Raw genomic sequence first — 27,013 nt, 5'->3', positions numbered from 1 at the left:
GGCATGAGGTGGAGGCTCTGAAACTGGACTTCTCCACCTTCGGCCCACTCATCTGCCCTTCCGCACGGTCAAAGGGAAACGACCCTGTTGGCCTTGGAGGGAGGGAGCTTACTGCCTGACAACCAGTCTGTCACCAGGTCAGAAGGGAGAGGTGTGCAGGGGGTGGCACCAAATGTTCCTGGCTCCAGCAGGGCAGAGGGCAAGGCCACCCACATTGCAGTCACCACTTCCTGGGCAGCCTCGCCTCCTGTCTCTTGCGGCAGGGCCATCAGGTACAAACGCTTCAGAGCTACTGCGAGAGTTGTCCAAGGCCACCCGCAGGTCTCCAGTGCAAACACCCTGCTTTCACTCCTGCGGTTCCATCAGATCTGAGCTCTCTGGTCTGTGTGTGGAGGCCAGCGGGTAGGCTCGCTGATTTCATCATCAGCCTAGAAGAAGGTGGGTACCCTCAGCCCCAATGAGCAGGTGAGGAACCTGGGGCTCAGAGAGGTGAAGTGACAGGAAGCCTCAGAGGACCGTGTGTGTTCCAAGAGTTGGGTTTAGACCTGAATAGGGGCGGGGTTTGTCAGAAAGAGGGTTGTTGGCTCATTTTCTCTTCTGTACATGTCCTGGGCAAAAGCATCCTCTTGTCAGTCCCCGAACTCCCCCACCCCTTTTGTTAGCTGGTACAGGTGCTCCGAGGGTCAGCCTTGCCAAGGGTTAGGATGCCAGCTCTGGGGCAACAAGAGCTGCCACCCAGATCCCTCTGGTCAGGGAACAGAGTCCTTCAGAGTGAGCCCCCACTTCCTCCAGGGAAAGGAGGCAGGCCCGACTTCAATCGGTGCAACTTCTTAGGGCTCAGGAGGCCTGTCAAAATGCTGCGTCTCCAGCTGGGAGCAAAGTGAGGGTGTGCAAGCCATGCGCCAGGTCGACCCCCTCCAGGTCCAGCCTCGGGGCCTTTCACAGCCATGCAGTGGGTGACTGAAGTGGGTGAATAAAGCCGAGAACTGTGCCACAGGGGAGGCTTTCTGGAAAGACCCTTGAATGCTGGTGGCATGGCCAGCAGGTCCAGCCTCTGCCCATGGCCCAGTGCTGACGGCCGAGCGTATCCAGCCTGTGACTGGTCACAGACCAGCTTGGGCTGGACCCACCAAGAGATCAAGACCTTGGGTTGCCAGGGTTTGCATCCAGTCCAGCACTTCCCAGCTCTGGGCCTTCTGGGTTTCCGTTTCCACTTCTCTGAGTTTTAGTTCCCTTGTCTGTAGAATGGGATAAGGATCGCCCTAACCTTAGGGGTCCCAGTGAAGACGGGGGACAGAGCCTAGCACAGTGCCCTCCTGTTATTGGTGGTTATCCTTGCTGCTCTGGCTTGTAGAAGGGTGGCCAGCTCGCAGGGTGGGGGCTCCATGGAGAACTGAAAGGCGGGCCCAGTGCCTGGGATCACAGGGCATTCTCCCTGATGGATTTGCCTCCAAGGCCAGGCAGGAATTTTGCTCAGAGAAGCAAGAGCTGGGGCCATGCTGCCGCCACCATGGAAGATGTGCTTTTCTAACATTGTAGCCTTAGGCCTCCGCCCTGGTAGGCAGCTCTGGAAGGCGTGGCCGCTGCGGCCTCCCAGAGTTATTCACGGCTGACAAAAACATTGCAGCACCGACAACGAGCAAGTGCGCCGGTGTCCCCTAGCAACCATGCAGACAGTTCCGGCTGTGCAGGGCTTTGCTGCCTGTGGGCCTGTATCTGGTTACCAGGGGTTTACTCGAGAGCCTGGCCTGGCCTGAGTGGGGCTCAGCGGGCAGGGGCGGCTCTCAGACACACACCCCAGTGGAGGATAATAGTGAGGAACCCCTTCCCCAGGCCTCATTTCCCATGGCTCTCCCCCGAGAGGAAGACCCTGCACCTGCTTCCTTTTCACTGGTCACTCCCCACTCACTGTGTCCTCAGTGCCTGGACTGCGGTCTGCTTGGCCGCCCACCAAAGCAGCCTTGGCCTCCCGCACTCTGGCTCCTCAATCCCTGCATCTCCCATCTCTGGGACTTTCCAACCCATTCGTGCCCCGTCCCACTCAAACCCTGTCACCACCTCCAAATCCCCACATTCCCCTCCTTAACCACAGCCTCCTGTTCTCCCTGCTCAGTTGCTTCCCAGGCCCTCTACCCTTCACTGTCCCTTATTTTCTTCATTGGCATCAGCTCGTACTCTTGCCCCTGTATGGAGGCCACACCCCTGCCAGAGCCTCCTCCAGTAGGAGCCACACTCTGCCCACCAGGATCGATCCCATAGCAGTGAGAAGGTGGGTCCCCCAAGATGCCTGCCCCCCAGCCTGGGCAAGCAACGTTCTGGGCTCCCCAATCCACCAATCTCTACCCCTGTCCACCTCGCTCAGGGCCCCCCATCTGATCGCAGACAACCTCACTTCCTGTTCCTCAGACCAGAACCCTCCAGCTTCGTGCCAGGAGATCCTCTGTGCCCCTTCACCAGCTCTCCTCCCATCCCCAAGCGTCCCTTTCCAGCCCCACCCTGCAGCACAGAAGTCTCTCTTCCCCTCTTTGTCTCCAGGATTCCACCAGCATTTGAATCTATTTTACCTTCTCCCAATTTCGAAAGCAGATCCTCCCTTCCCATCTCCCTCTAGTCGTGGGTTTCTCCATCATATCCTTCTCTCCTTTGCCATCATCCCTCACTGCTCTTACTTCCTTGCTTCCCACTCTGGCCATGCTCCTGCTGCCACCACCACATTGCAGAACCTTCCACCAGGGCCAACAGCCTCCTCCGTCTCCCAAGGTCCCTAGTCACTTCTCCATCTTGTCCCCTGGCCCTCTCAGCAGTGGTTGCCACAGTCAATCATGCCCTTGTTCTTGAATGACTTTTCTTGTTGATGCTCTGACCATATCCCCCTTAATACCCCGGGTTGCTCTCCCTCTCTGAGTTCTCCTTGGTCTAGTGAGCATCCGCCACACGGCCTGGGCTCTCACTGCCGCGTCAGCTCCACAGCTTTGCTCCCCATCGGAAGGACTCCAGCCCACACCTGCCTCGTGAGCTCCAGCATCTCGTGCCCAGCATGCCCACAGGTCCAGGCCTGCTCCTCCCACTGCCTCCATCTCCATGAATTCCTCCAGCCCTGGTCCATTCTCGTTTCGGATAACTGGCTGTGTGTCCTCTCTGCTCTTCCTTTCTCCTCAGCCCACATCCAGGTTCTCTCTGCAAAATTTGCTGACATCAAAACAATCTCATCAAAATGTAAAACCTGCCTTTATTACCAATCTCTGCCCTAGTTTTGGAGGACTTTGTTCCTTGATTATTTTTTAAGAGGGTATTTTATCTTTATAACCAGAAAAAACAATAAGGACAGTGTGAGGAGCCTGACAGCCTGGCTGAGCTTCTAAGGTGGCCTCAATGCTTTGTCCCCCAGAGCCATCCCAGGAGAGGAATTCTACAGCATTCCGTCACAAGTGGCTGTGGTACCGAGTGTCTTGGGAGAAATTAGAGAAGTAGTTGATGATTCCAGGGTGAAGTGGGAATGGGGTTAGAGTTAGGGTACCAACCAAAGAATGTTGGCATAGTTGGGATTCTCAGAAGGAAGCGTTCCTGTTTTCTATGGTCCAGACATTATTGATTGTGTACTGTGCCCAGATCAGGGGGAAATTGAGCATTTATCTGTAATACCCTGTATTTTTTATATCTTTTCATATCTATCACTGCTTATTATAAAACAAACATATTCAAAATTTCTAATAGGATAAAAAATTATGCCAGTAGTTCTACTGTTCTCTTCCTGTCCTGTAATGAACCATCTACGCAATAGCCTGTGCAGCTCGCCGTGGGGCCCCTGGCCAACGGCAGTCCTTCTGACTTCACAGTAGCACATGAGATGTAGATTTGAGGACCCCACCCCCAGAAAGTATGTCAGGCCCCCAGGCCTGGGCATCTGTGTTTTTAATCAGCTGCCGTAGGGGTATTGATGCCAATAATTCTTTGGTGTGCCTTAGGAATCCTTCCTCTAGAGCAGTGGTCGGCAAACTCATTAGTCAACAGAGCCGCAGTTTGCCGACCACTGCTCTAGAGTTTCAGGTGAAAGACAAGAAACAGAAAACTACAGGTAGATTTTAATAGGAAGTATTTAAGTATACTTTGGGGAGAAATCTATAACTCTGAGCCTCACCTCATCTGGCTTCTTACCTTAAGAGGTTAGGTTTAAGTGTGAGAAAACTCCAGAATGGAATGTTTTAGAAAATTTCAAAAAGCTGGACCTTGACTGATCTGTTTTGAAGTTAGTTGTATTGACTGGTTTGTTTTAAAGCCTCCAAAGTGGCCATGAATCCATCCACTTCTTTTCATCCCCACTGACCCCACACACATTAGGCCATGTGACCGCCAGGAAGAAAACAGACTGGGATACCAGGAGATAGTGTTGGACTGCGTTTATGCCATAGACAGGGAAGGCCTTCTGGAGGTGATATGGGTCCAGCTTTGGGGGAAGAGTAGAATGTACACCAAGGCTCCAAGGCAGAAGTGGGCTGGACACAGACAGAAAGTGACATGACGGGAGGTGGTGCAGGCCTGGAGGCTTGTTGGTACAGGGCTCTGAGGTGACTGGCTCAGACTGAAACGGCTCTGGGCTGTGTTTTTTCACTGTGATAGGAAGGAAGCTATATTTGTTTCCTGGGGCAACTGTAACAGAGTACTACAAACTGGAGGCCAGAGGTCGCCGAGGCTGATTCCTCCACAGGCTCCGAGGGGGATCTGTTCCGTGCCTCTCTCCTAGCTGCTGGCTGCCTTGATTTTGGGACCCGTGACTCCAGTCTCTGCCTTGTTGTCCTGTGGCATTCTCCCTGTGCGTGTCATCACATAGCCTTTCATCAGGACTTAGTGGCGTTAGGGCTCACTCATATCCAGTATGACCTCATCTTAACTAATTACATCTGAGGTTCCATACAGACGCCGTTGGGAGGATTTGCATTTTCAGAAGATTGCTCTGGGATGGCAGAGGGGTCCAGCTGAAGAAGATGGGGGTGACTAAGCGGCGAGGGGACTGAGGCAAAGAGTCGCGTCCCCGGGAAGGACTGATGGGCATGCTGACGGATCAGCGATGGGGCAGATGAGGAGGAGCTGGGTCATTAAGGACCCCAGCACTTACACACCACCATCAAAATCTCTGCACAGCTCTGCTTGGCCTGGCTCAGCGAGGCCTCAAAGCCTCCCTCTCTAGCCACAAGGCCTCACTCTGCCTCTCCCCTGGCTGGCCTTTCTCTGGATTCCTGTCCCCAGCCTGTCTCCCTCTCTGTGATCAGCCCCCTCCCTGCCTAGCTGCCCCTTTCTCCAGGAAGCTCATCTCCTCCAAGTCTGGTTCAGGCCGCCTGGTCCTGTCAGTACTTGGTCAGCATTTGTCTGCCCAACTGGGCTACAAATCCTGAGAAGAAAGGGACCCAGATGGCATTGCTCACTGCTGCGCCCAGGACCCAACACCACGGGAGTTTCCAGAGCCACAGCCTGTGCTCAGGGACATGTGGGAGGAGATGGGTTGACGGGAGGTCCTGAGGAAGTCAGACAGGGCCAGTGTGCCAGAGCAAGAGTGCTCAGGCTGGGCCCCTGCTGCCCTCTTGGGAGGTGCTGGCCGCTAGGATAGCCTGGTGCTCCTTGTCTATCCTGGGTGCACTCACCAGTGTGAGTGCCACTGAGAGTCTTCCTGCAAGGCCAGGACGGAAGCAGGCGTTCTGGGACCTCCTTCACAACTAGGCCCGGGATGGAGATGAGGATGCTCGTGCCTACAGCGAGGACTGATCACGGCCACCCCCAGGCCAGGAGAATGGTGCACATGACAACAGGCCGGGGGCTCTAAAACCCAGAGATCATCCCAGGCAGCTTGAGGACATGCAGCCTGACCTTGAAGATGGAACCCAGCTGGAGACAGAGTACTAGTTTTAGCTGGAAAGACCCTGGTAGGACCCAGAATTTCAGCTCAGCAGCCCCTGGCCAGTCCCTGCCACTGGAAGTTCTGACCTAAACTGAAGATGACACCAGAACGAGGAAGTGTTTCGGGGAGGGGCCTGGTCTTGGCCCAGAGAGCAGCTGGTGAGGATGGGCACACTGGAGAAAGTCATCACGTGAACAGAGCAAAAATGGCCCATCCTTCAGGTGCTTCCAGACCAGTGCAAGAGGCTCTTCCTAGCTGGCCTTAAGAGGTCAGGGGCCCCGCCCTGCCCTGTGAGGAGTTCTGTCTCTGGCTGAGCACATGCATATGGCCATGTGGACGAGGGGCCTTGGTGTGTGCAGGCGTGGGCCTGGCTCAGGTCCCAGAGCAGCAAGTAGACCCAGGTGGGTTGGAGACTGCCTGTCTGCTCGAAGCTGTTGTGCTGGGGTTCGCTCGCTCCATGCACCATGGCCTTTCGTGTCTTAGGATAGGAGGTGGCTTTTGCTATGGCTGAAGAGTTTCTTTGGTGGGAAAGAGACCTTGGACAGGAGGAGGCAGAGGGATGGACTTGGTGAACTCACGAGGTCTGATGAGCCTTGGTGCACTGTGAATGTAGGGGAGAGCAGCTGTGTTAGAAGGGCCTTGGGCAGCAGCGTGGCTGACTCAGCCAGGAAGGCGGAGTCACCAGCCTGGGATACCCAGATGCTCTTTGCTCACTGGCTCAGCCAGGGCCACAGGGTCAAGGCTGTGCTCGGCCCATGTTTTGTATCAGGGAATTGTGGCTTAGGGCTAAGGACACTCAGGGTCTGGGAATCGATTCCCAGATGTCCTGGGCAGGTTAGGCAGTGGTGGCCTCCAGGGCTGGAAGGTCAGGGGTCGTCACCCTTGAGTAAGGTGGAAAATGTCCCTTGTTGTTTCCTCAGGTTAGAAATCTGTGCTACATGGTGACAAGGCGCGAGAGAACGAAACACGCCATCTGCAAACTCCAGGAGCAGATATTCCACCTGCAGATGAAACTTATTGAACAGGATCTGTGTCGAGGTAGGCGCCTTCCCTGCCCAACACCAGCCACCTCAGTGTGCACACACTCAAGGGGTTGGGTCCATTGTGTCTATGGAGCCTGGTTTGGGGCATGTGCATGGGGCCCGGGGCCACTGGCCCCCACCCCTACCCTCCGTCATTCAGTAACTGAGCCAAGAAGGAGACCTCCCCAGGGTCCCAGGTATGTATTGTTAGGCAAGGAGCCAGAGATGGGAGTGTGGGTATCAGGCCTGCCCTCTGAGAGTGTTCTTATCCACTAGGGACACCCAGGTAGCGCCAGGGCCACAGTGGTTCAGTAGTAAATTGCATGTGAACAGGTGTGGACCAGAGGTCCTAGTGGCTCTATGCTGGCGCTGGGGCAGGAAGGGCCAAAAGCCGCGAGCTTCCCTGACTCAGGTGCCTGCGCGTTGAACCTGAAGAAAGCGGCTGCCCAGTGATGGAAGAGGTCCTTTTTCTCTGACCTCCGAGGATTCAGGCCCTGTGCCAGAAGCTATTCTCTTATTTCTTCTTACTCTCCTGCATCACATGCATTTAACAGATCTGGAAACCAAAGGCCAAAGAAGCTCTGGCATTGCTTTTATCTGTTCGTTGTGTGGCTATTGCCAGACACGGGGCTCTTCCTGGAGTCTTCACATGTTAAGGAGGGCAATGCTTGACCCCCAAATGGTGCGCTCGTGTTGGATTACCTGCAGCAGGAATAGCTGGATGGAGAGAGATTTGGAGCCTCTGGGTCAGGCTGGGCCTGGAGTGGACAGGGAAGAGAGCTGCCAGGCCACCACCGGAGCCGATGACTGAGGACTGGCCACCCCACCTCTCCCAAGCTGCCTCATCTGCACTTTGGGATTGCCACCCACTCTGGCCCAGAAAACCGGGAGTGCCAAGTAAAGATGGTGGGTCACAGCCATGCAGAGCTCAGAGCGCACAGTGCACCCTCCAGACTGTGACAGCTTCCTGGCTCCCAGAGTGTTCCCAGGCTCCCTCTCAGCTGTGATTGGTTCCGTGGGCACTAACTGAGCGTGGACGGAGGCCAGGCCCTGTGCTGGGCACTGCGGGCTGAACGGACAAGGTCCCGCCCTTGTGGAGCTCACCATCTGGAAAGACAAAGGGAAGTGGTGGCCAGGGGACGGCAGCGGTGCTGGTGCAGGGAGAGATGTGAGGGAGGCTTCATGGCGGCAGTGATTCTGCAGCAACCTCAGGCTTCCGAGGACCGCGCTGTGAGCACATCCAGCTGCAGGAGAGACACAGCCGAGGCAGCAGAGTGGCACGGCCTGCAGTGCCCGAGGCACGGGATTCCAGAAACACGTTCAAGAGTCGCAACATTTGCAGCTCCCAGATCTGAGTGGCTGCAACAGGCAGCCCTTGTTCAGGGCAGAAGACTGGTTTGCCTCTGCCCGAAGCTGACGCCCTTGGTTTTGTGCGCTTGGCCCCTGGTGTGGGACGTGGGCTACAGGCACGTTGCCAAGGCCTGTCTGGCCGGGGGGCTTGAGAAGGCTTCCCGTGGCGGGGGTATTTATTTGGGCTGGAGCTGAACCAGGTGAAGAACAGGACAAGGAAAGGGCGTTTTTGGAGACCCAGAGACCAGAGCTTATTGTTAGAGAAACTGGAAAGAAGCTGGTGGCACCAGTGCGATTGGAGCAGAAGGAAGATGTCCACAGTGAGGCTGAGGGGTTGCCAAGGTTGACCACGCAATGTCTTGTGACCCTTGGAAGGAGCACAGATTAGCTGAGGACAGTGGGGCCTCAGAAGCCTGCCTTCAAAGTATATGGGCACTGGTCCCATGTTATAGTTGTGGAGACTGAGGCCCAGCATGAGGTGCACAGGGAATCGGCAGCCGAGCTGGGAAGATTCCAGAGCTGGGGCCACACCCCCCAACACTTTCTTAAATCCTTATTCAGGAAGCCTTCTGTCCTGCAGCTGAGAAGCTGGGAGAATATTCCTGGCAACTGGGCCTCCCCCTCCATAGGTCCCTCCCTGCTCGGGTGTTTTCTATGGCTCCCTAGACTTGTATGGTCATGGACCGAAGGGGTATGAAGGCCAGGTGTGCAGCCAGGTCTCCCATCTCCTGTCTGACCTCAAAAGCAGACCAGGAGACCAGCTCAAGGGGACTAACCAAAACCTCTTGACTCCTCAGATAGTGTTCTGTCCACCTTCATGTCCAGCTCCTTGGCCTAGCATTCAAGGCCCTGCCCTGTCCACTCACCTCAGCCAGCCTTCCACACACCAGGACTCTCCCAGGACCTGTAGGCCATGCAGATCAGGCTGCAGTCCAGATGCTGCAAGGTGGTCCTCCACCCACTTCAAGGCCCTGTGCCCGCCCCAAACCCCGCCAGAGCAGCAGTGGGCAGTTACCACACTCTCCCACACCGCCTGTCCCTGAACTCACAGGAGCCTCAGTTATCCAAGCCCCCAAGGCTCTGAGCCTGGGGTACAGAGCAGGGCAAGGCGACCTGGATGGTGAGGCACCAGGGTGGTGAGGAGGGACTCCTGGGGTGGCATGCAGTGTCTTGGTTCTGGCTGAGGCAGTCTGGGTTAACCACCTGCTCTCTCTTTCCCTGATGCAGAGCGGTCTGGGAGGAGACCAAAGGGCAAGAAAAGCGACTCGAAAAGGAAAAGCCGTGAGGGCCCAAAGGGCAGCCCTGAGAAGAAAGAGAAAATGAAGGCAGGGCCCGACTCAGTCCTGGGGCAGCTGGGTAAGTGGCCATGCTGGCCTGGCAGACTGGCAAGGCTCACACCATCACTCCACTTGCAGCCCCCATATAAGGCCAGCTGGGTCCATCAGCATCCACCTACACAGAGTGGGAGGCCCTTCTTTGCCCAGGCACTCACACCTCCTGGTCATAAAAGAGACTAGGGTTCAGAGCCCGGCTGCCATCCCGAGAAATTCCCCTTTTGTAGACCTGGAGGCTGTGTCCAGGAGCTCACGAACTGACTGCTCATTCCACTGGCCAGGGTCCTGGAAGCCCTGAAGGGACCTCTAGGCCACCTGGGCCCCTTGTAGGAGCCCACCGCCATGCTGGGAGGTGTGGGCCCCAGGATTCTCCATTCTTGTCCCACTCTGCCAGAACCTTTTCAAATGGGCCCTCTCTTCAGTACCAGTGAACCTTCATGACAGAGAGACCCAAAGGAGTGGCCAAAGGCACTGGTCCAACCCATCCTCGCTGTCACAGACCTCCTTACTTCTACCCCCGTAAGCCAACCTGCCCTTGAGGGGACCCCAGCAGTGGGCTTTGTCTCCCAGGATGTCATGTGCTTCCCCTAGAGCACTTCTCAGGGATGGAGGTAGAGTCCCCTTCTAGACCTCACTTCTAGCACAGAAGCCCCGGTCGTCTGTTTTTTCCCTCAGTTTCAGGAAGCGGACAAGTTGGGTGTCTAATGGGAGGCTAGTCCAGGGTGGGCAAACTTTTTGACTCGAGGACCGGAACAAAAGCATGGATGGAGTGTTTGTGTGAACTAATATAAATTCAAAGTAAACATCATTACATAAAAGGGTACGGTCTTTTTTTTTTATTTCAATAGTTTTATTCATTTCAAACATTTTAACAAGAAGAATGTAAACACTAATTATTATAATTTGAAACTTCAAAAAATGGAGGAATCATAGCACAATAACATACCTTATATTGAAGATGGCAAAGGCAAAATAAAATAGCCTAACAAAGGAAAGGTACAAAAGCCTTTCAAATTAAACTTAAATATAATAAAATAATTTAAAACTAAAACAAATAGAAAAGACAAAATGTGTAAACAGTAAATTAAACATTTACTTTAGTGAAACTTCCAAATTATGCCCGGGACGTAGATGTAGATGGCAATGTAGACTGGGTTGAAAGGTTTTGGTCTTTAAAACATCAACTTCAGTGGGAACAGTGTTGTTGGTCTCCTTTTTAGCTAATGCTCTGATACTGTGCTCTCCAGGGGCGTGTCTCCCTACATCACCACGATAACGTGTCTACGCATTCCCAGGGTGATGTCGGGGGACGCGTCCACGGGCATTACAAGGTGCCTCTGGAATACTGAGAGGTTGTTCCTTCTACTGAATGGGCGGATATAAATCCGCCCACTCAGAAGAAGGAACTGCGGCCGTGTTTCCCAACGTTGCCATGTTAACACTGCTGCTGGTGAAGGAGCGGAGGGGAGAGCAAGAGAACCCTACGCTCTTTCGGCTCCACAGGCTGGATAGAACAGCCCAACGGGCCAGATCCGGCCCGCAGGCCTAGTTTGCCCACGGCTGGGCTAGTCTCACTAGCTGTCCCGAGACCTCAGTAAAGGAGGGATGGCCTATAGCTAGAGCAGGCACTGACATCCAAGACGGGCCTTATACCCTGATACATTGCCTCCTTATTCATGCCTGACACCCTTATCCAACTTTCTTGTTTTAGAAGCTCTGGGAGACAATGTGCATAGAAATCCAGTGCCCCCTGGTGGCCTGAGGGCATTTTTCTCCATTCCTCCGCTCCCTGCACCTCATGGGTATGCAGGGTCAAAGGCCCTTGCTTGTTTTAGTGTTCTCCTGTGGCTACCTTAAAATTCTCAATAATAATTTTTGAACAGGGAGCTTGCAGAGCTTGCTGGAGAGGGCCAGAAAGGGATTCCAGAGAGGGTGGGACTTACACCTGCTGGCATCTCACCATCCTCTTCTCTCCCCTCTGCCAGGCCTGTCCACCTCATTCCCCATCGATGGCACCTTCTTCAACAGCTGGCTGGCACAGTCGGTGCAGATCACAGCGGAGAACATGGCCATGAGCGAATGGTCCCTAAATAATGGGCACCGCGAGGACCCTGCCCCCGGGCTCCTGTCAGAGGAGCTGCTGCAAGACGAGGAGACGCTGCTAAGCTTCATGCGGGACCCCTCACTGCGACCCGGCGACCCTGCCAGGAAGGCCCGCGGCCGCGCCACCCGCCTGCCTGCCAAGAAGAAACCACCACAGGATGGGCCTGGTTCACGGACGACTCCGGACAAACCCCCCAAGAAGCCCTGGGGCCAGGATGCAGGTGGCGGCAAGGGGGGTCCAGGTCAAAGACCACCTACCAGGAAACCACCACGGCGAACACCTTCTCACCTGCCGTCCAGTCCTACAGCTGGGGACTGTCCCATCCCAGCAGCTCCCAAGAGCCCCGCACTGCTGGCCCCTGACACTCCTGACGAGGCAGCCCCCATGGCTGCCGACTCGAATGTCCAAGTGCCTGGCCCGATGGCGAGCCCCAAGCCCTCAGGCCGGCTGCGGCAGTCCCGCGAGAGCAAGGGAACCCGGAGATCATCGGGTGCCAGGCCTGATGCTGGGACAGGACCTCCTTCTGCTATGGCCGAGAGGCCAAAGGTCAGCTTACACTTTAACCCTGAGACTGATGGTTTCTTCTCTGATAGGGAGATGAGCGACTCAGATGTGGAGGCTGAGGACAGCGGGGTACAGCGGGGTCCCCGGGAAGCAGGGGCTGAGGAGGTGGTCCGCATGGGGGTTTTGGCCTCCTAAGTGACCCCTGTCCCTGTCTCAGGCCCTGCCCTAGTCCCCCACGAGGCCTCAGCCCAGTCACAACTGCCATTTCCAATCTGCTGAGTGTCCCAGACCCTCAACGCTGCCACTCTGTTGTGGTTTTATTTTTAATACAGAGAGAGTTTCGAATTCTACACTGTTGTCTTTCCTCTGTGCTGGCCTAGGACATTAGGATTCCTCCCAGAGTTCTGGCTACAAGGACCGGGCCAAGTCCTGTGTAGCACCCCTGTGGCCGCAGCAGCCCCGCCCGGTCCGTGCGGCGTCGCTGGGCTCCTGGCTAGATGCAGACAAGGTGAAGGAGCGCTCAGGACGCCAGCCCGCTGCCGCTGGGTGACACAGAATGTCGTTTGGGCATTATTTCATGGCAGATGGGCCAGCCCACGGCCTGCCCACCTTGCCCTCAAATTCCACTGGAGTCCATTTGGGGGGTCCTGCTGCACTCCACTGATCCCCAAGGAAGTCTGTAGTAAGTGATACCCAGCCAGAGTCTACTCACTGTCACAAGCACAACGAGCTTATATGAGAAAGCACTGAGGGGGCGCAGAGGGCCCCGCTGGTTCCAGGGGAACCACAGCCGCTCCTGTCAACCCACACCGAGGGCCTGCCCACCCACCCCGCGACCCTCCACTCCCTTGCTGCTCGGCCCATGCCAGCGCCCAGCCCTGCAGCCCCGGGAAGGGGTTTCCAGAATCCTTCCTGAGCTGTGCCACTTACTCAGGGGACTTCCAGGCAGCCAGCCACCAGTGCCAGTGGAGGGCTGCCAGGGAGGGCCAGTGCCCAGACGGGGGCGTGGGCTCAGACTTGCCCGCTGCAGAGAATCGCTCCGGGCTCCAACTTCCTTCCTTCCATAGGAGCCAGTCTCGGCCGAAGTCTGGTCGCTCCCAGACAGCTGACCAGGCCGTTTGCCTTTTCAGGTTTCCCAGTCCTGCTAAGAGATGAGCTGCTTCCTCGGTTTCCTTCTGGAAACTCCTTCCAACTAGCAGTGGGATCCCGGGGCCCAGGCGGCCGCCTTGGCTGCTGGGGCTGTTTTTAAGTCTTGCTGGAGGCTCCTGGTTCCTCTCCCTCTGAGCCTTAACCCCCTTTCCCAGCTGTGTCCTCCCTCCCCACCCCACCCCCTACCTCTTTTCCCCTCCCCTCCAGGTCCAGGTAGTTGCTCTGAAGAGTTTTAGTGGAGTGGCCCCAGGGTGATAGCTCAGGGAACAAACAAAAAAGGAAATCAGTGAAAACGTGTGTTTTTTCATTTGTGAATTACTCCTGGGTCACTTCCGCCACTGGTAAAGCCAGAACTTCTCCAACAAGAACCTTGCAAAAGTCCAGTGACAGTCGAATCATTCTATGGATGCCAAAGAATATTTTGACCATAATACAGCACAGCCTGGACCTAACAACTTGTCACTTGGACTTTTTAAATGGAGTTCTTTAGCAACAACTTACAGAAACATGTTCATTGCACACACCCAAGGAGACCAGCCCGAGCTCTTGGAAGAGGATGCTGTTCTGCTGCTCGACTGTGGAAACCGGAACCAGGTGTTGGGTTTCAAATCCTGGACTGGGCCCACCGGGAGCTTTCAGAAACAGCCTCACAGTGGGGAGGAACACTGGCGGGAAACCAGCACGGCCAGTCTTGACCGTGAGGTTCCCGCATGCGAATGAATCCACGGCGCGAATCAGTGGGATGGGGAGCAGCTTGACCACTCGCCCCCGACTCCACAACTACCAAGGTACGACAGTGGCGTTGTCATTGACACTCAGCTTTATGTGAATTTTAGCAAAACAGGAAACAAAGGTGATGACGAAGTTCAGGGGATTGGACACATGTGTCCAGTTGGACTGGACTCAGCAGGCTTCAAGAACTCTGGGCATTGGGATGGCATGAGCTACCACGTAGTTTAGTCTGCCTGCCACCTGGGTAGCAGTGGCCAGTGCAGCGTCAGCAGCAGCATCCCAGCCCCGTTCTCTGTTTACTGCCTTTGAACAGACCTCCTTCCTTCCCCGTGCTTCACGTCACAGCCTTGTCTGTGCTGGATTGCTCAGTCTGACCTCGCAGGAAGCAAAGGGATGAGCTTAAAGAACAACCAAACTTTCCCTGGGGTGCGGGGACTAGCGTGCCAGGAATGGCTTAGGTCCAGGAAACTCAGTACTTGCCCCCTGACCCCTTCATCCATCCTGAGGCAGAGTCTGGGCCCCTGGAAGCAGGAGAGAGCCTGGGAGGGAGCACAGTGGATCTGGCCTAGGCAGGGCAGCTGGCACTCTGCAGGGGCCTCTGGATTCTGACCTTCTCTCCTGGCTCTTGCTTTGTTTGAGCAGATTATCTCTGGGGCATGGTGTCTTGTTAGGCTGGCTGGTGGGGCCCCTCCCAGGCCAGGCCCTAACCCTTCCTCATCAGGCAGCTGCCCACCTTCAGGATGTCCACCTGCTGTAAGGAGGATGAGGATGCCGGTGTCCACTTTCCACCATGAACCACAGCCCCTTCACACTTTTCCCAGCCTCTGTCCATCCTGTTGAAGGCTTTGCCACCCCTGAGGTTAAGGTGGGGAGAAGGCAGAGGAGAAGAGGCCTTTCCAGGCCAGAGGCTGGGGCCGATCTTGCCCTTGACCACACTGCCCACACCCACTGGCCCTCAGGGAGGGAGAAGCTGCTCTGTCACTCATCCTGGCTGTCATCCTCATTCCCCAGTCCCAGCTGCCCACCATCCCCTCCCCCCTCATCACAGTGAGAAAGGATAATGTGCAAGGGAAGTATTTTTATGGATCATAAATGTATTTTACAACAAATGAGGAGAAAGGTAGAAGGGTTTATTTTATTAAACGAGCACTGACTTGGTGACAGTGTGTGAGCATTTGTAAGGGTCTCGGTTTCCTTGGAGACGCCACCCAGGTTTCCACATGGGGGTTGGACTGTGGCTGTGTCCACGTGCCTGCGTGTCCCTGAGTGTGGATGGGCACACTATGGGACTTGCTAGGGCAGTTCCTAGAGAATCAGCTGCCCGGCTCTTAACAGACATTGGCAGCAGCTGGACTTGGCCTTTCCTCATTCACTGCTGGAAGTGGCCCACCTCTGCCCATGTGCAAAGCTCTGCAGAATGGTCTGGATGCCATAGCAAGGCCCTTGGGGAGGCCACTTCCCATGCCCCTGGCCCAGCTGGCCACATTGGCCAAAGAGCCAGGGCTGGAGTCTGGGACTTTTGGTTGTTCTTTAGGGCACTTCCTGCCACCTTGTCCCTCAGATGCACAACACTCTGTGCCCCACGTCGGCTCGGGGTGGGGGGATGATATGAATGTCACAGGAGGAGACACCTTCTGTCTTTGTTTCAAAGAAAGTGATGTGCCATTTGTTAATATACAAGAGAAATATTGAAAATATATTGAAAAGAGCAATTTTAAATTATTTTTGGCTTATGTTGCAATATTTATTTTCTTGTATTAGAAAAGATTCCTTTGTAGAGAAAAATGTATTTTTCATTAACGCAAAGACCTATTTCTCCTTTTTGTACATTGTCCGTGTTCGCTACCCTTGATGAGCAATAGAATGTATGGCCTCCCTGGTGTGGCCAGCGCCCACCGCGCCCTGCATGACATGTGTTGCCGCTGCTACGTAGCTTTCAGTCCCATCCTGTCCTGCTCACTCCTGGGCTTCCAGACCTGGCCACCACCAGGGCCTGTGTCTCAAGGAGCCCTTTGCACTCCTCATGTGTTGGCAAACGCAGTTAATAAAGCAATGTTTTCTGTGCTGGTTGGTGTGAGGCTTCATTGCATTGAGTGGGGCAGGGGCCTGAGAGTCCTGTGCGCAGACTCGACAGTGGCCCAGTGAAACAGCAGTGTTCCCTGGATGTCCCAAGGGGCCTGCTGCTGCCCCCTCGGGAGTCATAACAGTGATGGTCATAGTGAGCGCTCTGTGGGCCAGCAGCTGTGCCTAAGAGCTGAATTTCTTTTGCCCCTCACTGTTGTTGCCCCTCACTGTTGTCGCCCCCTAGGATTCAGAGCGGATGAGGGATATACCCAAAGCCACACCTCTGGTAAGAGGGGAAGTCCTACATCACAGGCAGGACTGTTGGATTCTTACCCCCATGAGCCACCTGCCGGGACAGTGGGAAGGTTTGGGAGGGAGCTTAGCAATGTCATCAGGAAAGAATTTTGCTCAGGTTTGTGTTTCATTCACTATTTTCTGAGCACCGACTCCGCTCCAAGCTCTGGAAAGTGTGGGAAGTGTCACTGTCCCTCCAGGGCAGCTCACAGTCCAGCAGGAACACAGACATGAGGGAATGGGAGTCATGGAGGCCTGGGCTGATTGGGGTGGGGGGAGCATCCAGGAAGTAACACCATTCATTCATCATTCATTCATTCAACAATGAATCCATTTGATCACACACCTGGTTCTGCCAGTGCTCTGGGTTGTATACGGTGCATGTCACCAGGGCCTGCCTGCCCTCAGAGCTTCCAGGCAATGGGACCTGAAGAATAAACAGTTGCTTGCCCAAAGGGAGCTGGATAGAAGGAAGGGACAAGAAACATTCCTGGTAGAGGACTCGGCACAGGCAAAGGGGTCAAACGATGCGTGCAGTGGGTCTTACACTTGAGAGCCCAAGGCAGGCTGTGTGGAAGGGATTGAATTGGGAATGTAGCTTCTGGAGCTGCTGACTTAGTCATTTAAGACAGCAAATTGCCCCATTTTCTAACCAGTGCAATAAGAGGCAGGTCCCCAAAGACACCTTCAGACTCAAAGTTCTGTGACTCCACAGCATTGGAAATAAACCTGAGGGCTCCTGGGAGGCCCCAGGAGCTGTGATTTGGAGCGGCTCTCGGCCAGCTGCCCTGGGCTCAGCACCACGGCCTCTCCCTTCGCCCAGGGCCAGCCCAGTGCCACAGTGATCCAAAGAGTCACGCAAGGTGCCCCCATACCCCTGCAAGACCGCACCTGACAGCACACCCAGCTGACAGATGTGGGGCACCTGAGGGTCGGAAGCAGCCATGTTCAATGGAAATAATAGTACAATAGTAGTAGCTACACATTTTTAAAAGTACAGAAAAAATTAATTTTAATAATTTTATTTAATCCATTATATCCAAAATACCACATAAACATGTAATTAATATAAAAGTTATTAATAAAGTATTTTGCATTCTGTTTGTACTGTGTTCTACACTTACACCTCCATTTGGATGAGCCACATTTCAAGCTCAGTAGCCACATGGCTCACAGCGACTCCGTGGCAGTGCAGCCCTAGAGACGGCCAGCTGTGCCTGGATTGCCTTGGTCTCCTATCTGATCGGTGCTCCTAGGCCTTCACTCCTGTCGCTGCCTCTGCCGTCCCCGAGGACTGGACAAGTGTAGGCTGGCCTGGTGGCGTCTTCCCGTGGAGGCCAGTTCTCTGCCAGCAGCTCCCGGAGATGTGTCCACTCACCCACACGTCAGTCGTGCCTGCCTGATTCAGCACCTGCTGCTGGGCCCTGAGGCCACCAGGATGACCACAAGTCCCTGTGGAGAGACCAGGCCGGTGTGGGAGACGGACTTTAATCAGATCCCAAAGCAATGTGCAGTCACTCATTGAGACTGTGTGGCAAGTGAATGTGAGGCCTGCAGGGGGGAAGGTCTGCCCTCCCTGAACTTCTTTTTCTCTGGCTACTCCTGCAAGTAAGATCTGGGGCGCCATCTACTGCCCGCTGGGCCCCAGCCCAGATATCTGCAGCTCCAAGTCCTGAAACCCACAGGGCCAGAGCCAATCCTGCATTCCCCGTCTCAGACTCCAGCCTCTCTCCGCCCCTGCACTCCAACACCTCCCAGTGCAGAGAATCTTCTCCATCAGCCACAGGCACAGAGGCAGCTCACGGGCCCAAGGCCTCCTGGGAGAATAAGGCATCGGCTGAGGCCTGCTGAGTCCCCAACCTGGGTGGAGTGGGGAGGCCAAGGAGACCCAGGCCCTGCCTTCCTGCAACTGCCAAAGAAAGACAGGAAGTCAGCAGTGGTTTGGAGAGGCAGCATGTCATACTCCCGGGGCTGGCCTCAGGCCTTATTGCACCTGTGTCTGTGCCCAGAGCTGCCAGAGGAGGCAGCCAAGGCCCCTTTCTTGGAGACTAGCTCAGGACTCAGAGGCAGGAAATGCGGGTTGCTCAAAATGGTCTCACAGCTGCCCTCCCCTTCACAGGAGGCCTCCCATGGTTCGCCTGCCAGGCTCTTAGGGCCATCCACGAGAGCCAACTCCTTTGCACTGTGAGGGCTGAGCCAGCCCCGCCCCCCCACCTGTGTAGTCTGCCCAGCCACCCACTCTTCATCCCCCTGATGAGAGACTCAGGCAGAGGTGCATAAGGTTTCATGATCACCATGTTGCCCAATAAAAAATGAGATAATAAAATATGAATTTTAGGGCAGTCTTTGGGGTTCAGGCAGACTCATTGCCAAGAGTCAGAGGGAGGCAGGAATGGATGAGGGATTGGTCAAGCATGTGACTTAAGGGGCCAGCTGAACGGAGCAGGGCGGTGCTCAATACCCAGTGCTCTGAGCCAGACCTGGAGCTCAGAAGCATGCACACCATCCATTCTGAGGGACCTGGGTCAGGACGCAGAGGCCCTGGTGCTGGCTGGTCAGGGAGACCTTCAGTGGGTTAGGTAGCAGGGCTGCCAGATTTAGCAAATAAAAATACAGGACACACAGTGAAATTAGAATTTCAGACAAACAATGAATAATGCTTTAGTATAAATCTGGTCCAAATACCACATCCTGTATTTTTCCTGGCAATCCCCGTGGGAGGCCTCACATCCTCTGCTACACTGTGTCTAGGCAGAGGGTTGGTGCCGGCGTGGGATTTACCGTTGTATACAAACTGGGTGGGGCAGATCCAAGACTGTCCCCACGACCCAAAATGCTCACCCCTGCAATGCAAGAGCAATGGAAAGGGGCTACAGCCAGTGGTCAGCCTGCACCTGTCTTACTGTGCCTCAGCCCCGAGGCATCCCAACCCAAGCTGAACCGAACCCGGAGGTGTCCCAGAAGGGACCTAGCTCCCTACAGCTCCTTGAGGCCCGCAGCCCATTTATTTGCTGACTTGGGTCGGCATCTAAAAGCGTTCACATTGGTTGCAGCACTATTCACTATAGCCAAGAGGTGGAAGCAGCCCAAGTATCCATCCATAGATAAATGGATAAAGAAAATGTGGTAAATGCATACAATGGGATTGTATTCATTCTCGAAAAGGAAAGAGATTCTGACACATGCTATGACATGGATGGCCACTGAACCAATTATGCTAAGTGAAATCAGCCAGTCACAAAAAACACACTGCACAATTCCACTTAGGTGAAGTATCTAAACTTTCTATGATGTACCAAACTCATAGAAACAGGAAGTAGAGTGGTGATTGGTGGGGGCTAGGGGCGGAGGAGGTGTGAGTTACTGGGTGGGTGCTGAGGCAGGATGGGGGGCTGGGGCTCTGGTGCACAGCAGTGTGCTTGTTGGTGACGGTGCTGTGCTGTACATTGGAAGTGGTTGGGAGACTAAATTTTGTTTTGTGTTTTTCTACCACCATTTAAAAAAAAAAAAAGAATACTGTACAGGAAAAAATATCCTGCTACATTCAATGATGTACAACTGCTTTGTTGCAACAACGTAATATTAAGCAAAAAGAAGCCATTCTAAAATATTAAAAAGAAAGGAAAAATATCCTATAAGTAAATTACATCTAGAAAATTTTTACTTTAAAAAATTAATTTTCATTTGTAATGCTAACAGCAAGACACCCATGAAAAACACACATGGTGTCTAAATAAGACAAAGGGAAATCGTTTGGGCAAAAATAAAAAGGATCCCAAATCAATTATATAGAAAAGTTTCCTTTATTAACTTTTGGTCGAGAATATGTTTGTATATTTTCAGAAAACAACTCCAAGACCATGTGGATTCCTGCAACAGAGAGGAATTGACACGTCTGCTCCAACCACGAAGACAAGAGGAGAAACAGTCCAGAGATGGAAGATGCTGACGACACCTTGCCACGCTAGCAGTCAGAAGCTGTGCGACACAGCAGGTTGCCTAGGACCAAACCAGAGAGGGTCGGACCGGCATTGCCACCATGTGCCCACCATCCAGATATCATTGCTGACATGTACACTTAAGGAACTGTTTGACATTGAAACGGGGACTCAGAACTGTTGGACATAGAAATTGGGACTCAAACATTTTTTGTTATTATACGTTTATTTCTAGTCTGCAGAGGCAAGATTTTTTAAAGGAAAGAAAAGGGGAAAAATAGATACAGAGGCAAAGAAGCATTGAACAGACTGTCAAACTACAGCGGGAAGGCAGAGGAGGTTTTGTGGGGGGAGCTGTAAGAGATCAACTGAAGGACTTGTATGCATGCATATAAGCATAACCAATGGATAAAAGACACTGGGGGGACAGGTAAAGGCATGTACTGGGGGGAAGGGGAGGCTGGGGGGACGTCAATGGGGGGGAAAAAAGAGAGACATATGTACTACTATTTGTAATACTTCAAACAATTAAAAAAATTAATTAATTAAAAAAATATTAAAAAGAAAAAACCGTTCAAGTTGGGTCTCTGCCTTTTCTGGAGCATCAGTGATCCTCCTACATCCCCCAACTCAAACTCAGGCCTCTTTTTATTATTGTTATTTTCCTCCCAAGGCCTTTTGCACAGCGCTGTAGGGAAATATGGCTAACGCAGGAGTGAGGAGACCAGAGTTCGAGTCTTCTCTCTGCCACTGATGTACCTCAATTTTCCAACCTGTACAATGGGAGAAGAGGTTGGGGATACTGGGATCTCTAAAGTCCAGGTCCTGGGGGGAGAGTCCACGGTCAGAGGATGTGGTCAGTGAGGATCAAGTCACAGCCTGCTGGGCCCTTGAATTTAAGACCCCTGGGTGAGGTGGGGCTGGGTGGCCGATGAGATAGGTGAGCGCCCAGACTGGACTTGGGCAGCGGGAGAGAAGGAAGAAGCTTTACCCACTCATTTTGTGACCTTCACCTAATCAGATGCCTGTCACACGGTGAAAGGGGCAGTAGGTGCACAGCAGTAGTCTTGGGTGTGACCATGGAACAAGATACGAGGTCTGGTTGGGACAGTGACAGGGTTAAGCATGAAACAGGGCCTCAGGCACTGGAAGGAAAGTGAGGCATCTGTCCTGCAGGCTTGGGGATGGGGCCTAGGCCTCCTGCCTCTGTGTTCAGGGTGACAGCAGTTCTCAGATAGGCTCGCCCTGGGTCTAGAACAGGGGTGGGCAAACTTTTTGACTTGAGGGCCACAATGGGTTCTTAAACTGGACCGGAGGGCCGGAACAAAAGCATGGATGGAGTGTTTGTGTGAACTAATATAAATTCAAAGTAAAGGAGCGGAGGGGAGAGCAAGAGAACCGGATAGAACAGCCGGATCCGGCCCGTGGGTAGTTTGCCCAAGGCTGGTCTAGAAGTTTGTGTTCAGTGGGTGATCCCCTAATTCCGCTTCCATCCTCAGCTAACATTAGCTGCATGTGGCCATTCAGGTCTAGAGAATTCATCCATGAATGCACCATGAAGAAGAAAGTGACTAGCCCTGGCTGGTTTGGCTCTGTGGATAGAGTGTTGGCCTGTGGACTGAAGGGTCCTGGGTTCGATTCCAGTCAAGGGCACATGCCTGGGTTGCAAGTTCGATCCCCAGTGGGGGGCAGCCAATAGGTGATTCTCTCTCATTATTGGTGTTTCTGTCTCTCTCCCTTCCTCTCTGAAATCAATAAAAATATTTTGTTAAAAAAAGAAAGTGACTAGAAATAGAATCTAGACAGCTGTGGGGTAGCAATGGAGAATTAATGACCTGTATTCTGGCCCTTTCTGGGCCTCAGTTTCCTCATTTACTACCTGAGGGTGAGAGATCCTGCTGGGCCCACCAGGCAAGGTGGCTGAGAGGCACAAAGGACGCGTGGGTGTGAAGGGGGTAAAATGAGGAGCCACCAGAGGCGAAGAGGAGAAGCAGGGGTTGAGGCAGGGAGGCCAGAGGAATCTGTGTACTCTCCCTTCCTGGAAACTGAGCCCGGACAGCCCTGCTGTTTGCAAGTTCTCATGTGCCTTCCTACCCCAGCCAGGACAACCAGGATCTGGGGGCAGGGCAAGGCACTGGCCACCTGCAGCTCCCGGGGCAGGGCTGGGAGGGGGCTGGTTGTAAACAGCTGGTGCTCCTCCTGGAAGCAGCTCATGAGATGCCTGTAACAGTCAGCTGCCTGGGCCTGAGAAACAGCCACCTTCCCAGCATTCTGGGCTCTCGGCTGCCGTCCATTCACCTGAAACCTTGTATCCCAGGAGTCTGGAGGTGGCTGAAGAGGACACCCCTTCTGTCCCCACCTCCTAGCTTCCCTTTGCAAAGGAGGAATGTTCCATTGCTGGGCATCAAATGTTGTGATCAACATGAAACTCAGAAGAGCAGCCAGGATTTGCAGGAGAAGCAGAGGGGAAAAGTGACTCAGCAAAAGAAAGCTTCCTGGTGGATGATCTGAACTGCTATTTTGGGGCTCTGGGTGACGGCCAGATTCTGGTGACAGGTGCAAAGCCTTGCTTCCACATGCCAGCTGTAGTATTCATGCCCATTGGCTTGCCGAGGGGGCTTGGCAAGGAGCTCTGGTGGGCGGGTCTGACCCTGACTCATCCAATGTAAGACACACAAATGGGCTCATGTCAAACGGGGAGCAGTGTGCCAGGTGGAAGCATCAGGAATCAGAGGAGATGTTCAAATCTTAGAGGCCCCTCTCCCCTCCAGGAGCACTGCCTTCTAGTCAAGAAAGGGAGTGGGACTGGCCCCAGCCTGCACCATCAATCCTGGGTCCTCAGGGTTGGGGGGCATGAAAGCTTGTGCTCAACGAACCACCTTCTCTAGACTGAATTCTAGTGACAGAGAGCCTGTCATTTTGAAAGCAACCCAGTGCTAAGCCATCTGTGCTAAAAACGTCTTCCTCAAACTCTACTGCAGTTGTCTCCTTAAAACTTGGCCTTTTTATTCACTGTGGTCCTGGGCCCTGGAGCCACAGAGATCAAGTCCAGCCCACTGTTCCCTGTGCTAGTCGATGAGTTACAGTGGTCAGCAAACTCATTAGTCAACAGAGCCAAATATCAACAGTACAACGATTGAAATTTCTTTTGAGAGCCAAATTTTTTAAACTTAAACTTCTTCTAATACCACTTCTTCAAAATAGACTCGCCCAGGCCGTGGTATTTTGTGGAAGAGCCACACTCAAGGGGCCAAAGAGCTGCATGTGGCTCGCGAGCCGCAGTTTGCCGACCACTGAGTTACCCTGCCCACACGGCTTTTCAACTTCAGTCCTTCCCTCAGGGTTAGAATGCAGGGTATTTCCCTGTTCCCACTGCACTTCCACCCCAGAGCCCCACACTGTTCAGGCAGAGCAGCCCCAGGTCAGAGGCTGCAGAGGGAACGGCCACCAAGGGACAGAAGCTGTGTCAGCTCCCGCGTCCCAGCAGGGTCCTCAGAGAGCCCTGCCTGGCCTCCGCCAGGTGATCTGTAGGTTGGCAATAGCTGCTGTTTCAATAGCTTCAGCACGTGTTTTAGTTTTAACCCAAAACAGAATCTTTCCTACTAAACGACAAAGAAAAAGCCTTCACAGCTGAACGCGTTCCTAAAAGAAGGGGTTCATTAAGCCATATGCTAGCCAGAAAGAACCAGATCCTGCGGCACGCAGCCCAGCGCCAGCAGCAGCGCCCGACGGAGGAGACACCGCGGCCGCCATCCTGGAGCTGACGGCCTTCCTGCTTCAGGTTCAAGGGAGAAAGATGTAAGCTGTTTGAAAGAATTGGCTACAGATGAAGGGGTGGGAGGGTGTGCAGAGGAGTGTTCTGGGAGAGGGGCCGAGTCCCTGGGGAAGAAGTGGTCGCTGTTTAGGATTGGCTGTGGGCAACAGCCCGGAAAGGCCACGCACAGCAAGGGTGGAGGCGCCTGGTGGTCTGGCTCCTCGGCTATTCTCCTTTAGAGAGGCACAGAAAGCCGCCGGGACGTGAGTTCCACGTTTCCACCTACACTCGGGCACAGGAGCCGTCTGTGTTGGTTTTGCCTGCAGTTGTTGGCTGATTAACTTCTCTCGTCTCTTCCTTCCGACCTGTGGCTTACTGTCGTTCGGGACATCTCCGTTGCTTGTTGGTTTCATCATTGCTGTCGTTTAAGTCAGGACATCGCAGTTTGGGGGTCTGGGTCACTCACCTCGTCAGCGCCACACATGCTGGTGCACCTGCTCAGTGGTCAGTGTGGCACTTGGAGAAGAACACATGCCTGCCCAGGTGGTCCCAACGTCAAAACGGCATGTCCTCGTCCTGACCATGGCCCCGCGGGCAGGCTGTCCCCACCATGGCCCCGCGGGCAGGCTGTCCTGACCTCGCCACATGGGCAGGCTGTCCCCACCATGGCCCCGCGGGCAGGCTGTCCTGACCTCGCCACATGGGCAGGCTGTCCTGACCTCGCCCCGCGGGCAGGCTGTCCTGACCTCGCCGCATGGGCAGGCTGTCCTGACCTCGCCCCGCGGGCAGGCTGTCCCCACCATGGCCCCGCGGGCAGGCTGTCCTGACCTCGCCGCATGGGCAGGCTGTCCTGACCATGGCCCCGCGGGCAGGCTGTCCTGACCATGGCCCCGCGGGCAGGCTGTCCTGACCATGGCCCCGCGGGCAGGCTGTCCTGACCATGGCCCCGCGGGCAGGCTGTCCCCACCATGGCCCCGCGGGCAGGATGTTCTGGATCACTGGCTCCTACCTTGGCTTGGAAAACATGGTCATGCGCCATAAAACACTGGTTTGAGAATCGGTGTGAGAAGTAATGTACTTAATTACAGGTGAGAAACAGGTTGAAATGTGGGGAAGGAGCAGCCCTCTTCCCTGCCTCCTGCTCTGCAGGCTTTCCTCTCACGCTTGCCTCCTCCTGACACCTCCACACAGCACCTCCCCGGGCATGGCTCTCCCAGCCCGCAAACCAGTGTCCTTTTCTGTCATGCCTTTGTCTTTGCTGTTCTATCCTCGCTTGCCTCTTCTGCACTTAACCAGTTTGTACTCCTTTAAGATTCACTTCTGGTGCCCCCTTTCTAGAAACCTCTTGATAGTTTGGGGGCTTCTATATCTGTACACAGTGCCTTCAACAGATCTCTGCCCATGTTTCATTATGCGATGTGGGCCCCAGCAGGCAGGTGTTCAGGACATGTCTGCTGACTCGCTGAAGGAAAGGCAGGCAGGAAGTGAGGCCAAGCGCCCCGATCTGAATCCGACCCCAGCACAATCCTCGGTAAATGCCCAGTGCTAACTAATGGTTTCCTGTAGGGGTAAGGCTATATGTGTAAGAAGGAGAAAAAGACAGAACCTGGAGAGCAGGGACCCTGTCCCTGTTTTGCACAGCCCAGGACTGGTACTTGGAGTGGTGGGCAAAGTCACCAGGTAATCAGACGTCAGGGCACTGCTTCTCCGAGGAGGACGCAGGCGGAGGCCCCAGAGAATCCGAAAGGGCCCCGCTGCCACCCAACTGCCGGAGGACTGATGATTCTGAGCTGGCCCCAAATAGAAGCTGGGTGTAACCTCAGACTATTCCCTAAATAGCTTTGTGCCCCTGCCATCTGCTGCCAGGCAGTTAGGAAAGAAAGCAGCTTCCTTCAGGAAGAGCTGTGTCCCCAGCAATGGAGCCCCTGGTTACAACAAACTGCCACCTACTTGGCCTCCCAGGTGTCCAGCACAGGGCTAGAGCTCTCCTGTCTGTCCCTTCCTCAAAGAGGGGCTTCAGGACATTCAGGTCTCAAAGTGAAGTCCCCAGGATGGAGAAAGTCAACTTGCTTTTCTTTTCTTTTTTTCTTTTCTTTTTGATAGTATTACAGATGTCCCCCATTCCTCCCTCCCAGTGCCCCCTCCATCCAGCCCCTGCCCCACCCCAGTATTGGCCCTCACCACACTATTGTCTGTGTCCATGGGCAATGCATATATGCATATAAATTCTTTGGTTAATCTCTCCCCTCCTCACACCCCTCCCCTTTGAGATCTATCCGTCTGTTCTACAACTTGCTTTACTCCAGACTGCAAACAGTGGTGTGGCTTCCCAACTACAAGGTGGGTCTAAAGAGGTTTCAATCCTAGCCGGTTTGCGTCAGTGGATAGAGCTTCGGCCTGGCCTGCAGGTTGTGGGCTCGATCCCCAGTAGGGTGCGTGCAGGAGAAGCCAATGAGATTCTCTCTCATCATTAATGTTTCTCCCTTCCTCTCTGAAATAAAAATATATATTTTTTAAAAAATTTCAACCAAAACCCTAGCCCTTGCTAGAAGAGAATGGTACTTGATAATATGTGTAATCACTCTGGTTTCTGAGAGTTTGTCAATCCCGAATGAAATAGGATTACAATTCCTGTTGAATTTCACTCAGTTTTAGCTCAAGAAAGCAGTAAACAAAAATTTCTGCTTTATGTAGACTTGTACTCCTGAAACTGATATAATTTTATTAACCAATGTCACCCTAATAAATTCAATTTTTAAAAAGTACTTTAAAAATTTCAATTTTGACACCCCCCCCCCGCCCCGTGTTTCTTTCCCTGTCCACCTTCAATTACTTCTTCCCCTCCTTTACTTTTAATAGCCATGAAACATGCCACATG

The 27,013-nt window shown here is 53.8% G+C and overlaps 1 protein-coding gene across 7 annotated transcripts in view; it reads left to right on the top strand.

The window, feature by feature from the left end:
• JADE2 (jade family PHD finger 2) overlaps window positions 1-16,149 on the top strand; it is a 63,168-nt gene extending 47,019 nt beyond the window's left edge. For all 7 annotated transcript variants that reach the window (XM_080672825.1, XM_080672824.1, XM_080672823.1 and 4 more), the window contains 3 exons: window positions 6,811-6,928; window positions 9,490-9,618; window positions 11,582-16,149. In XM_080672825.1, coding sequence (XP_080528951.1) covers window positions 6,811-6,928; window positions 9,490-9,618; window positions 11,582-12,399 — 1,065 coding nt within the window. In that variant the 3' untranslated portion in view covers window positions 12,400-16,149. The remainder of the gene's footprint in view (window positions 1-6,810; window positions 6,929-9,489; window positions 9,619-11,581) is intronic.
• The last annotated feature ends 10,864 nt before the right edge of the window (window positions 16,150-27,013 follow it).

This window comes from Plecotus auritus (genome assembly GCF_963455305.1).
Source record: "Plecotus auritus genome assembly, chromosome: 6".
NCBI lineage: Eukaryota > Metazoa > Chordata > Mammalia > Chiroptera > Vespertilionidae > Plecotus > Plecotus auritus.
Note: the sequence above shows the minus strand (reverse complement) of the source record. Positions and strands in the feature narration are given on the sequence as shown.